Genomic DNA, 14,228 nt, shown 5'->3' with positions numbered 1-14,228 from the left:
AGAACTCCTCTCCCACAGGGTCTCCCCTCCTGTGCATCAGGGAATAAATTCCGAACCTATTCAATCTTTCCCTTTAAATCGGGTCCTCAAGTCCCGGCAACATCCTTGCAAACTTTCTCGGCCCTCTTTCAATCTTACTGACATCTTTCCTGCAGGCAGCAACTTCTGCAATGTCTTTACACTTTCAGCTTGACATATGAACTCCTGTACTCAATCCCCTGATTTATGAAGGCCAATATGCCCAAATCTCTCTTCACAAATCTATCTACCCGTGATCAAGGAATTTTGTAATGTGAATGCTCAAGACCACGTTAGTTGCAGCAGAATTCCACGACTTAGTTGCCTTGAGTCAGTGACCTAACGATAGAATTTGCACTGATGAGAAGTGATCGGCTGCGTCTTGTTCCACTTCCCCACTCTCTCTGCGACTTTAACCAGCTTGGGTTTTTTTACATAAGAGAAACAACACTATTGATGCTGTTATTGCAGAGGGCCGGGAGGGAGGACTGTCCGGGAGAGAGGGTGGGAGGTGGAGGAGGGAGGGAGGGAGGTCAGTCCGGGAGAGAGGGTGGGAGGAGGAGGAGGGAGGGAGGGAGGTGAGGGTGGGAGGAGGAGGAGGGAGGGAGGGAGGTCAGTCCGGGAGAGAGGGTGGGAGGAGGGAGGGAGGGAGGTCAGTCTGGGAGAGAGGGTGGGAGGAAGGGGGGGAGGGAGGGAGGTCAGTCCGGGAGAGAGGGTGGGAGGAGGAGGGAGGGAGGCCCTTCAAACCCCACCACCCAACAACCCAGATTTAACCCTAACCTAACCACGGGACAAGTTACAATGACCGATTAGCCCACCCGACATGAAATTGGACTGTGGGAAGATCCGGAGAAAACCCACACATTCCACAGGGAGGACGTACGGAGACTCCTTACAGGGGGCGCCGGGACTGAACTCCAAACTTCAATGCCCCGAGCCGGAATAGCAACGCGCTAACTGCTACGCAGTTAGACCAGTGGCGGATCTGGGCCGACATTTACATGCCAGGCGGCACCTAATTAATTAGCTTCTTTATTTCAGCTTTTTTCTTAAAGATGTGCTGGGTGTGTTCTGACTACTGCTGCATCCCTGCATGCTTCATGGATCGGTATTAGTCCGGGGCCTGGAGGTTGGGGACCACTGGGTTAGATCAATCCTAGAGTAGGTTAAAGATTAGATATGCTGGGCTTACTTTCCTGGAGTGAAGCAGGCAGAAGGGTTCCCACAGAGATACATAAAATTATCATCATCACAGACAGTGTCGGCAGAATACTCTTCTCATGGAGCGAACACTAAGACCAGCGGGGTGCAGCTGTAAAGTGAGAGGAGGGAGTCTGAAGTGGCGTCTGAGGTGGAAATTCCACGTTTGATATCTGGAACTTCCTGCTGAAGTCAGGTATTATCAGAATGCTTAAAACAGATTTAGATCGGCGCTGGAGTGGATGCCGATGCGTCGTAGGATACAGCCTTAACGCAGGCGAATGGGATTAGTGTAGAGACAATGAAGGGCTGGTGTGCACACGGTGGGCAAAATGGCCTGCTTCTGTGACATTTAGCGGGTTGGCACACATCTGAATCCGCAGGACACAGGAGCCCATGTACCACACCAGCAAATGGGATTCACTTCAGTAGGCAGCACAGAAACCAGCCCTTTAGCACAGACAGGATGGGCCGAATGGTCCGTTTCTGTGCTTGAACCACTGTGATTCAATTCCAAAGTATCTCCTGCGTTTGCACTTATCACTCAGAGCACTGGAAAGTACAAACTTTATTATTGTGGGTTGCACTTGATGTCACTAATTAATCCGAATTAGCTGACGGTTTATAGCAGTGTGATTAAATTACCGAAGCAGTAATCCAGGGGTCAAGACTATTGACTTACAGGTACGGTTTTAAACCCCACCATGGCAGCCGAAGAATTTACATTCAGTTAATTAAGCAAATCTGGAACGGACACTACAGTAACAGCGACAGTCACTAGAACACTCCTGGCTTGCTGGTGGCCTCCACGGGATGGAGCCTGCTGTCCTCACCTGGCCCAGATGCAAACTCTAGAACCACGGCAACCTCACTGCCTGCTAAACTTCTTCCAAAATGGACGCACAGTCGGACGTGCCCCTCACACCCCCAACTGATAAAGTACTTTTCATTCTGCGCGGGGACGTCCATATCACGAGGAATGGGCTGGAGCCGTCAAGTATTGGATAACGCCCTCTATTTACGAGAAGATACTTGATACCTTAACCTGCTCCCTCGCCCTGCTGAGCTAATGGGAGAAACATCTACAGCGAGCAGAGAGAGATGTGGTGAATTCCCCGCCCCCACACCGCGTAATCAGAAACCTCAGAACGCGGGTCTCTCTCCAGCTCGGTGCTAACTGCACTTCATACAGAGGGCTCCACGCACTTCCCACATTCTGAAAACACCCAAGAACTGCACAACACAGTACAGGCCCTTCAGCCCACAACGTTGTGCTGACCTTTTAATCTACTCCATGGTCAATCTCACCCTTCCCTCCCACATGGCCCTCCATTTCTCTATCATCAATTTACCCACCTCAGAGTCCTCAACTTATCTGCCTCCATCATTACCCCTGGCCGGGCGTTCCACACACCCACCGCTCAGTCACACAGAATGCAAGAAAGACCATAAGACATATGATCAGAATCAGGCCATTCAGCCCTTTGAGTCTGCTCAATAAATCAATCATCATAAACTATTACTGAGTTATTAGCCCTCTCAACTTCATTCTCCTGCCTTCACCCTAACTAATCAAAGGCCCATCAAACTTCATGACTTGGCCTCCACAGCCGTCTGTGGCAATGAATTCCACAGATTTACCACCCTCTGGCTAAAGAAATTCCTCCTCGGGCCGGCTGGTGGCGCAACGACATCAGTGCCGGACCCGGGAGCGGAGATTCCCAGGTTCGAAACCAGTCGGGTCCGCTCCCCAGTACGCTTTCCATCCGTGCCCGGTTGAGTGTCGAGATCGCAACTCGACCTCGTAAAACAAAGGGAAGAATACTGGGAAAATGTCTGCGCCACATAGTCTCTCTCTTTCTCTCTCGCCATGAAAAAGACATCTTCACGGACGCACGCACGCGCCAAAAAAAAAAGAAATTCCCCCTCATCTGCATGCGAAATGGACGTCCCTCTATTCTAAGGCTGCGCCCCCTGACCCTAGACTCGCTCACTACTGGAAACTGCCTCCCAAATGGGGCACGTGGTTTGCTTTATGCTGCAAGTATGACTCCACATAGAAGCTGGCCATCGAGAAGGTTCAGCACCAGCGGGATACTCAGGACCTGGGTCTCTTTCAGGAGTCCAGTGAGGGGCAATTCACCTTTCAGAACTGAGGTTTCGCCGAGCAACCTGGTCAAATGGTCCATGATGGAACACGAGGCAACGGGCAGACTGAGAGACAACACATCTCAGTGACCAGCGGACAGCCTGGAGCACCTGAAATGCCCAGTCTGGTCCTGACCTTGCTGTGCTGGTTGGGGAATAAGATGGGATGCTGTGGCCCCAATCTTTATCCCTCCTCCCTCCCACCCACCCACCAGGGACCTGGGCATTTTACCCGAGCGGTCGCTAGCACAAGCAGGTGTACTGGGAGACAGTGCAAAACTGTTTGCCATCATCCAGGTAGATCGTAACTACACGGAATGCAGAATAGAGCTATGGAGAAACTGCAGGAGTCACTCTCATTCCGGGGCGTTAATGGTCAGCATGATATACAGCGCCAGTGTAAACCAAGCCCACCCCCACCCCCATGCGCCACCCTCAACGTGAGCACAGCCCTGGCACAGCACTCACCTGTGGGCAATGGCAGGCTTTGGCCCTTCCCCCTTGTACCGAGGAATATCTTCGTGAAGGAAAGCCAGACCGCAGGACATGGTCTCAGCGATGTGGCCCAGCTCGTTCCAACTGAGCACACTCCCCTTCAGATAGTCCGACAGGGAGCCCTGCGACGGGAAGAGGAGGCAAAGGTCAGCGCGCCAGCGAACTCCACTCAATACATGGAACGGGACAGCGCAGGAGCAGGAGCAGGAGCAGGTCCTTCAGTCTGATACCAAACAGGTCTCATCCCATCTCACCCTATCCAAATTCGGAGAAACGTGGAGTGTCCCCAGTGCAGGACTACCAGAACCCAAAGGGAGAAGCTCATTTACCTCTCCAGCTCCCCTCTCCCTCAGCCCCTTCTCCCTCCCTTTTACAGTCTCTAACCCAGAGACACAGATGCTTTCTACAAACGTACCACGGAGGGCTTGCTATCTGGTCGCGGCACCGTCTGGTACGTTCTCCAATCTGCACAGGCCCAGAGAAAGCAGCAGAGGGTTGTGAACTCAGCCAGCTCCATCACCGGTGCTGGCCACCCCAGCATCGAGGACATCTTCAAAAGACCGTGCCTCAGAAAGGGGACTCCCATCCTGACCACCCAAGACATGCCCTCCTCTCATTACTACCAGACAGGAGGTACAGGAGTCTGAAGAAACTCATTAGGAACAGCTTCTTCCCGCCCACTATCATATATCTGAACAAACAATAAACATTAACTCCATTTTATTTTATGTTTATTTATTTATTTATTTATTTATTGCGATACAGCGTGGAAAAAGGCCCTTCTGGCAATCCAGCAGTCCTCGATTTAATCCTAGCCCAATTACGGGACAAATTACAACGACCAATTAAGCTACCAACTGGTACACTGTTGGACTGTGGGAGGAAGCCAGAGCACCCGGAGGAAACCCACGCAGTCACAGGGAGAATATACAAACGCCTTGCAGGCAGCGGCAGGAATTGACCTGTAAACTGTTGTGCTAACCACTACACTATCCTGCCGCCCGCACTGCACAACTCATTATTTATTTTCCTATTGTAAGGTACAGTAACTTATGTATTGTACTGAACTGCTGCCACAACACAAAAACTTTCATAATGTGTCAGTGATAATAAATCTAAATCTGATTGTAAAGGTCAGTCCTCTGCACAGGAGGTTTAAGGTGAGAGGTGGGTGGCTTACAGGGGATTTGAAAGCACATTTCTTTCCACAAAGTACTTTATGTTAATAACTACCATGACTGAATTGGAATTTGTAGCTTCAGGTCATTTGTACTAACAGTGAGTTTCCAGCCCAGGAAGCCACCGCCGACTAGGAATATCAACCTGCTGAAATTTCTCTCCCACGTAAAACAAGAGCAAAAGGACAATGCAGAGGAGATTTCACAGGATGCTGCCTGGATTAGAGAACATAACTTATGCAGAAAGGCTGGATGAGCTGGGGCTTTTCTCTTTGGAGCGACAGGGGATGTGAAGTGACTCGATAGAATGATGAGAGGCATCGACAGTGTGGTCAGTCAGAGACTTTTTTCCCAAGTGGCCAATAAAAGAGGACATTCTTTTAGGATGATTTGAGGAAAGAATAGGGGAGATTTCAAAGGTAGGTAGGTTATTTATTTATTTTTTCTCTCTCTCCCCACCTTTTACACAGACAGTGGTGAGGTGCATCGAACCAACTGTTAGGGGTGGCGGTAGAGTCAGCTACATTAAAGACACTTAAGAGACTCTGAGATAGGAACAAGGATGATTAAAAAAAAATGTGGGAGGGAGGGGTTAGATTGATCTTGGAGTAGGTTAAAGGGTCAGTACAACATTGTGGGCCAAAGGGCCTGTACTCTTCTGGGGTGCATCAGGTACCCAGTACCAAAGGCACGACTGCCGGGCCCTACCCGTTCATGGAAGGAGGAGATGAGCCAGAGCTCGGTCTCGAGGTTCGAGCCTCGCTTTTCAGATCCGATGTAGCGCAACACGTTCTCGTGCTTCATGCCGGGCGTGGTGTAGATATCCCGTTCGTTCTGCCAGGATAGCTTGTCCTGTAAGTAAGAAGAAAGCACCAAGTGTCAAGAGCGCGAAATACCGTGAAATCCGGTGTACCATCCACCACTTCTACCCGGCAGCCAACCGGTGAGTAAATTCTTCTGGCCTCACCTTCAGTACTTGCCCTGCCCTACCCCACAGCTCAAGATGTGGGTTTCCCACTCCTGCCCCAGGCTGTGAGAGTGATGTTCTACTATTTGGAGTCAGAGAGCCTAGGAGTATTACAGCACAGGAACAGACGCTCGTCTAGTCAATGCTGAACTGTTAACACTGCCTAATCCCTTTGACCTGCCCCCAGACCATAGCCCTCCACACCTCTCCAAACTAAATGTCACGACAAACCCACATCCACCATTTCTGCTGACAGCTCGCTCCACTCACCACCCTCTGAGTGAAGGTGGCCTCCATCAGATTCCTCTTAAATATTTCACTTTTCACTCTTAACCCCAGTCCCACCCAACTTCAGTGGAAAATGTGTGCTTGCATCAACCCTATCTATACCCCTCATTATTTTGTACACCTTTATCAAATCTCCCCTCGGTCTCTAAGGCTCCAGAGGATAAAGTCCTAACCTTTACAATCTTCTATTTACTTCTGTTCCTGGGGATGTAGGGCCAAGGAAGGCTTTCTTGCTAGATTGTCGTTTTGTTGAACGATCCACAATATCATGGAGTCTGAAGTACTGAGCAGCACCGTACCCAGAATCCCTGGTTGCTCTAACCTGCCAAACCTCAGGTACTTAATGCCCTCTGAACATAGCTAGGCTCTCGTGTTTCCATAAAGTCAAAATCTGATCAGGCAAGATAACACAAGATAAGAATTCCACATCCTGTGTCATTTTGGGCTGAATTTGGCAAATTGGCTTTATTAATGATTTAATTTTAATTAATTTAGAGTACAGAGTAGAACAGGCCCTTCCAGCCCAATGAGCCGCACCGCCTAGCAACCCCTCGATTCACGGCAACCCTAGCCGAGTCACAGGATGACTTACAATGACTAGTTAACCTACTAACCAGTACTTCTTTGGACTGTAGGAGGAAACCAGAGCACCCGGAGGAAACCTATGTATCAACGAGGAGGACGTACAAACTCCTTACAGTCGGTGCTGGAACTGAACTCTGAACTCCGATACCCAGAGCTGTAATAGTGTCGCACTAACAGCTACGCCAGAATCGTCACATGTACCACAAGTGAACAACTGGTGCTCTGCAGGCCACTCAGGCCGATCATTTCATCGAGGGAGTACAGGGAAGAACAATAACAGAGCACAGAATAAAAAGTGTTGCAGATGAACTCAGCAGGTCAGGCAGCATCCACGGGGAGAAATAAACGTTGACCTTGGAAATCTTGAGTAAACACTTGGACGAAGACTGTTCATCACGACCAAGGCAGTGAAAAGTGTAGACGGAGTCTACTTATTGTGCGGGTTGTTGAACAAGCTTTAAAAGTCTTAACAAGCTGCTTCATCGCCTGGATAATATATAAAGCTAGCACATCGGATTACAGACCTCAGCTACCAAAACAAAGTCACACTCCAACTCAAGTTTTGTCTGGCAACAACATTCTGTGTGAGGTTAAAACTAATTAAATCTCGCAGGAAAAATTACACATTAGGGAGTAGGCCATCAGAACTGAAAGTGGTGTGTTTTACATCGGAGAAAGCAGGGGAATGGGATGGAGACACATTAACTGGGAACATTATAGAATACAGAACATTACAGCACAGAACAGGCCCTTCAGCCCACACTGAAGTTTTAACCTACTCTTAAGGCTGATGTAACCTTTCAACCTACATAGCCCTCTATCTTTCTATCATCCATGTGCCTAAGATTTCCTTAAATGTCCCTAATGTATCTACCTCAACCCGCTACCCCTGACAGGGCGCTCCACACACTAACCACTCTCTGACACCACCCCCCCCCCCACTTTTCTCCCATCACATTAAAATTATGCCCCTCATATTAGCCATTTCCACTCTGGGCTAAAGACTGGCTCTCCACTCTATCAATGTCTCTTGTCATCTTGTACAACTCTATGAAGTCAACTCTCATCCTCCTTGAGAGAGGAAAGCCCTAGCTCGCTCCGCCCATCTCCAATCCCGACAGCATCCTGGTAAATCTCCTCTGCACCCTCTCTAAAGCTTCCACATCCACAGTAAATTTGGTGCCAACTCACCTTATTCTCACTCACTAGTACGCGACGATAATATAGTCAGAGAAAAATACAGCACAGAAGCAGGCCCTTCGGCCCATCAAGTCAGTGCAGACACATACAAACTGCCTACTCCCATCGACCTACACCAGGACCATAGCCCTCCGTACTCCTACCATCCATGTACCTATACAAACTTCTCTTAAACGTTGAAACCCAGCTCACACGCACTTGTGCTGGCAGCTCATTCCACTCTCACGACCCTCTGAGTGAAGAAGTTTCCCCTCATGTTCCCCTTAAACTTTTCACCTTTCACCCTTAACCCAAGACCTCTAGTTGTAGTCCCACCCAAGTCAGTGGAAAAAGCCTGTTTGCAATTACCCTATCTATACCCCTCATAATTTTGTATACCTCTGTCAAATCTCCCCTCAATCTTCTGTGTTCCAAGGAATAAAGTCCTTGGAGGACTTATTCAGGTCCTAATCAGGTCTATTCAGGTCCTCCAGAACCAGCAACATCCTTATAAATTTTCTCTGTACTCTTTCACTCTTATTCACATCTTTCCTATAGGCAGGTGACCAAAACTACACACAATACTCCAAATTAGGCCTCAACAACTTCTTATAAAACTGCAACATAACATCCCATCAATAGACATTTTATTTGTAAAGAACAGAAGAACAGGTTTGAAGTTCCCGTTGCAGGTTGACGATCCGGCTGAGGCCCTGGAGCGATGCCCATTATGTCTGGGCAGGCTCCAAGGGGACAGCATGAACATGGATTTCTCCAGCATCCAGAAATCTCTACCCTTCCCTCCCCACCTCTCTTTCTCCACTTAAGGATCAAGGAGTAATTTTATTTGCCATATTGACAATCTGGCCACCCAGTTTAATTCTTCTGCCCATTCCCGTAGGTTGGTCCACGGCCTCCTCGGCTGCCTCTCAGGTTGGAGGAGCAACACTTTGTATTCCATCTGGGTGGCATGAACATTGATTTCTTCAACTTCTAGGAATTTCTCCCCCATACTCTGCTTTCCAGTCCTCAGTCTGATTCCGATTCCCCTCTTACCCCTTCCCTTTTCCTAACCTGCCCATCAACTCCCTCTGGTGCCCCTCCTCCTTCCTCTCTGATCAGATTCCACCTTCTTCAGCCCTTTACCTTGTCCACCTGTCCCCTCCCAGCTTCTTACTTCATCCCCACCCCACACACCTTCCTTCCCCCTCACCTGGGCTCGCCTATCACCTGCCAGCTTTACTCCTTCCTCTTCCTTCACCTGGATGTTGCCTCCTTCCTTTCCAGTCCTGATGAAGGGTCTTGACCCAAAACACTGACTGCTCCCTCCCCTCCCTAGCTGCTGCCTGGCCTGCTAAATTCCTCCAGCATTTTCTGTGTTGCTCAAGATTTCCAGCGCTTTCTGAATCTCATTATCTGAAGTTGTTTGGTTTGGCATTATTTCTGAGCCGTGCCAGGCAGAAGATGCTGTACTTTGAGTTTATATTAGACATGGCTGGAGGCCAAGGCAGCCAAATCAGAAAACGAGTGAGGTAGGGATTTACAGAGATGGATTGCTGGGAAAGGTAGTGTCAACCCTGGTTACACTCTGCAAAGTGGGCACCCAGTGTGCATTTGAAAACAGTCGCCTAGTCACACAGAGAAGAAGCAGGACCTTTGGTCCATCTCATCCATACTAACCAAGATGTCTACCCATACTCCTCTAAGCTCTTCCAATCCACGTATGTGTCATGCTGACTACAGCCTATCTAATCATGTGCCTCCAAGTACCCAGAGACCTCATCCTTAATAATTGACCCCAACATCTCCCCAACCACTGAGGTCAGACTAATTGGCCTATAGCTTCTTTTCTTCTGCCCCTCTCCCTTCTTGAAAAGTGGAGTAACATTTGCAGTTTTCCTGTCTTTCGGAACCATTCCAGAAACTAGTGATTCTCAAAAGATCATTACCAATGCCTCCACAATCTTTTCAGCCAACTCTTTCAGAACTCTGGGGTGTACACCATCTGGTCCAGGCGATTTGTCCAAGTTTTGACTTTTCTGTTTCCCAAGAAACCTCTCTCTAGTTTTGGTAACTTCACACACTTCATGCTCCCGCCGACACCTGGAACTTCCACCATACTGCTAGTGTCTTCCACAGTGAAGACTGATGTAAAATCCTTATTCAGTTCAACCACCATTTCCTTGTCTTCCATTACTACCTCTCCAGCATCATTTTCCAGCGGTTCGATATTTGCTCTCTCCTCTCTTTTACACTTCATGTGTCTGAAGAAACTTGGTATCCTCTTCAACATTTGCATTCCATCTTTACCTTTAATGATTTTTTTTTAGTTGCCTTCTGTTAGTTTTTAAAAGATTCCTAATCCTCTAATTTCCCATGAACATTTGCTCTAATATAAGCCCTCTCTTTGGCTTTTATGTTGGCTTTGACCTCTCCTGTTAGCCATGGTTGTGTCATTTTTCCTTTAGAATACTCCTTCCTCTTTGGGATGTATATATCCTGTGCCTTCCGAATTGTTTGCATGAATTCCAGCCATTGTTGCTCTGCCATCATCCCTGCCGGCATTTTTTTCCAATCAATTCTGTCCAACTCCTCTTTCATGCGTCTGTAATTCCCTTTACTCCACTGTAATACTGATACATCTGACTTTAACCTCTCCTTCTCAAATTTCAGGGTGAATGTGATCATGTTATGATCACTTGCTCCTAAGGTTTCTTTTTCCTTAAGCTCTCAATTAATTCTGCTTCATTATACAACACCCAATCCAGAATAGCTGATCCGCTAGTGGGCTCAACCATGAGCTGTTCTAAGAAGCCATCTCATAGGCATTCTAGAAATTCTCCTTCTTGGAATCCGACACCAACCTGATTTTCCCAATTACCTGCATATTGAAATCCCCTATGAGTATTGTAACATTGTCCTTTTGGTTTGCATTTTCTATTTCCCATTATAATTTGTAGGCCACATTCTTACTACTGTTCGGGGGTCTGTTTACAACCCCCAACAGGGTCTTTTTACCCCTGCAGTTCCTTAGCTCTATCCACATTGATTCAACATCTTCTGACCCTATGTCATCTGCTTGTAATGATTTGATTTCATTTTTTTACCAACAGAGCAATGCCACCCCCTCTGCCTTCCTGCCTATCCTTTCGATACAATGTGTATCCTTGGGCATTGAGCTCCCGGCCATAATCTTTCAGCCATGATTCAGTGATGATCATACAACATCATACCTGCCAATTTGCAACTATGCTGCAAGTTCATCTACTTTATTCTGTATATGGCACACATTCAAGTACAACACCTTCAGTCCTGTATTCACCCCTTCCAATTTTGTCTGCCTTTTACATTGCAACTCATCCTGTTGACTGCAATTTCACCCTAACAACAGTCTCTCCACACTACACATTGCCCCTGTGTGTAAACCAGCCTGAAAGATACCCAGCTCAGGACTCCAGTCGCACCATGCTCAACCTTTTGATTCCTGACTTTGTCTGAGGTCTTACTAATATCTGCCTCCACAACCTCTCTTATATATTCCTTAACTAACTGTTCTGCAATTCTGGTTCCCATCCCCCTGCAACCCTAATTTCAACCCCACCGTGCAGCATTAGCAAACCTTCACAATAGAACATTAGTCCCCTTTCAGTTCAGATGCAAACTGTCCCTTCTGTATAGGTCCCACCTTCCCTGGAAGAGAGTCCAATGATCCAAAAATCTTATGCCCTCCCTCCTACACCAACTCCTGAGCCATGATTAAAATGCATAATCTTCCTAGTACTGGTTTCGCTAGCACGTGGCATGGGTAGCAATCCTGAGATCACAACCCTGGAGGTCCTGTCCTTTAACTTAGCATCCAACTCCCTGAACTCCCTATGCAGAACCTCGCCATTCTTCCTACCCATGTCATTGGTACCGACATGGACCGCAACTTCCGGCTGTTCAACCTCCCACTTAAGAATGCTGAGGACTTGATTCGAGATAACCTGGACCCTAGCACCTGGGAGGCAACATATGAGCCAGAAATCTCATTCTCACCCACAGAACCTCCTGTCCATTCCTTAACTAATGAATCCCCTATGACAACAGCGTGCTTCTTCTCCCCCCTTCCCGTCAGAATCACAGAGGCAGACTCAGTGCCAGAGACCCCACACTGTGACTTTCCTCTGTTAGGTCATCCCCTCCCCAACCCGACAGCACCCAAAGTGATATACTGCTGTGAGGGGAATGTCCACAGGGACTTTGTACTGGCTCCTTCACCCCTTTCCCCTCCCTGACTACAAGAGAGGAAACTGGGTGACAATGTATAGGACAGACTACGACAGAGGAAACTGGGTGACAATGTACGGGATAGACTACGACAGAGGAAACTGGGTGACAATGTATAGGACAGAGTACGACAAAGGAAACTGGGTGACAATGTACAGGACAGACTACGACAGAGGAAACTGGGTGAAAATGTACAGGACAGACTACGACAGAGGAAACTGGGTGACAATGTACAGGATAGACTACGACAGAGGAAACTGGGTGACAATGTATAGGACAGACTACGACAAAGGAAACTGGGTGACAATGTACAGGACAGGCTACGACAGAGGAAACTGGGTGACAATGTACAGGACAGACTACGACAGAGGAAACTGGGTGACAATGTACAGGACAGACTACGACAGAGGAAACTGGGTGACAATGTACAGGACAGACTACGACAAAGGAAACTGGGTGACAATGTACAGGACAGACTACGACAGAGGAAACTGGGTGACAATGTATAGGACAGACAAGAGACAATGTAAAGGACAGACAAGAGATTCTGCAGATGCTTGAAGCTCAGAGCAACACAAACATTTTGTGTGTGTTACTCTGGAATTCCAGCATCTGCAGAATCTCCTGTCTATCCTTTACCCAATATCCTGACTGATGAAGGCCAGTATGCCGAAGTGGATGATAAGAAGAATTTGTAGAGCCATGGGGAAAGATTTGGGGGGGGGGGGGGTGGCGGGAAGACCCTACCAGCATGGACATGGTGGCCAGAATGGCTTCCTCCCATGCCACGGTCAGGCTGATTCCATGCAGGCCGCTATGTATGGGCGACGGTGGCTTTGCTTTGGAGACAGTCAAATGCCTGCAAGCTGCTCTGGGACAGACTTGGGTTACAGGAGGCACAGATGAAACCGTGCAATCTCCCTGCTCTGTGACGAAGCAGGCACAGCGGCGACAAGACCTCATTTGCATTAATTATACAGCAGTGCTGCTGTCGGCTTCAGGGCTGGATGAGGCAGACTGTTCCGTCCTCCAGGGCCCAGGGGCCCACTACAGAGCACCGTGGGACGGGAAATAAATGGATGTAAGTATACACACAGGCACCACGTACAGCGAGGTACTTGCCTGCCTGCAGGCCGTGAGCCGTCCCAACTGCGTGTGCACACACATGCACTCTCAGACGCACCCACGCCCACATTCCCAGTTAATGGTGGGCAATGCCAACGCTGCAAGCAAAACTTATTTCTGCAAACCTACCGAGGGCACCGAGTTTCTTCCGGGTCTCCGTCGCAAACTAAAACCCCTGCTGAGGCTGGGGAGAGCAGAACAGGAAAATAAGATTAACCTGATGGCACCTGCTGGGGTGGAGCTGATCGTTGCCTTAGGAAGCCAACCTTGGGTGTGACATTTCCTGATTTACTTCTTGTAAAAATTGTGTATAATTTATGTTCTGTTATGAATTCTCCTCATCTGCTCGTGGGCTGCTCAGCACAACCCCCTATTCATTGCGCGTGACGCTGCTGGAAGTCGAGCCTGCTCTGTCATCCAATGCCTTCCTGGCCATGGACTGCCCCACCCACCTCCATTTTCCCCACAATCCTCCATTCCCCTGTTATGCAAAAATCTGTCTAACTAGGTCTTAAGTGTGTTTAATGAGGTAGCCCCTTCTGCTTCCTTGGGCAGAGAATTCCACAGGTTCTCTATTTTTCTGGGAAAAGCAGCTTCTTCTCAACTCTGCCCTAAATCTAGTCTCCTGAGTCTTAAGGCTATGACCCACAGTTCTACTCTCAGTCACCATTGGAAGCAACTTTCCTGCCTCTATCTTAACCTAGACCATTCATTATTTTATACGTTTCCAGAATAGGAAGGACTTGGAGTCATTTCAGTTCCGATCCTCATTCCAA

At 48.3% G+C, this 14,228-nt stretch overlaps 1 protein-coding gene across 2 annotated transcripts in view; it reads right to left on the bottom strand.

The window, feature by feature from the left end:
- The window catches only part of acvr2ba (activin A receptor type 2Ba), a 160,616-nt gene that overhangs the window by 23,701 nt on the left and 122,687 nt on the right, over positions 1 to 14,228 (bottom strand). For both annotated transcript variants that reach the window (XM_063044486.1, XM_063044487.1), the window contains exons 6-7: positions 5,748 to 5,891; positions 3,835 to 3,983 (exon numbers count right to left, since the gene is read on the bottom strand). In XM_063044486.1, the coding sequence (XP_062900556.1) occupies positions 3,835 to 3,983; positions 5,748 to 5,891 (293 nt within the window). The remainder of the gene's footprint in view (positions 1 to 3,834; positions 3,984 to 5,747; positions 5,892 to 14,228) is intronic.

Source organism: Mobula hypostoma, chromosome 3 (assembly GCF_963921235.1).
Source record: "Mobula hypostoma chromosome 3, sMobHyp1.1, whole genome shotgun sequence".
Lineage (NCBI taxonomy): Eukaryota > Metazoa > Chordata > Chondrichthyes > Myliobatiformes > Myliobatidae > Mobula > Mobula hypostoma.
The sequence above is the reverse complement of the archived record's forward strand: the minus strand, read 5'-3'. Positions and strand labels throughout refer to the sequence as shown.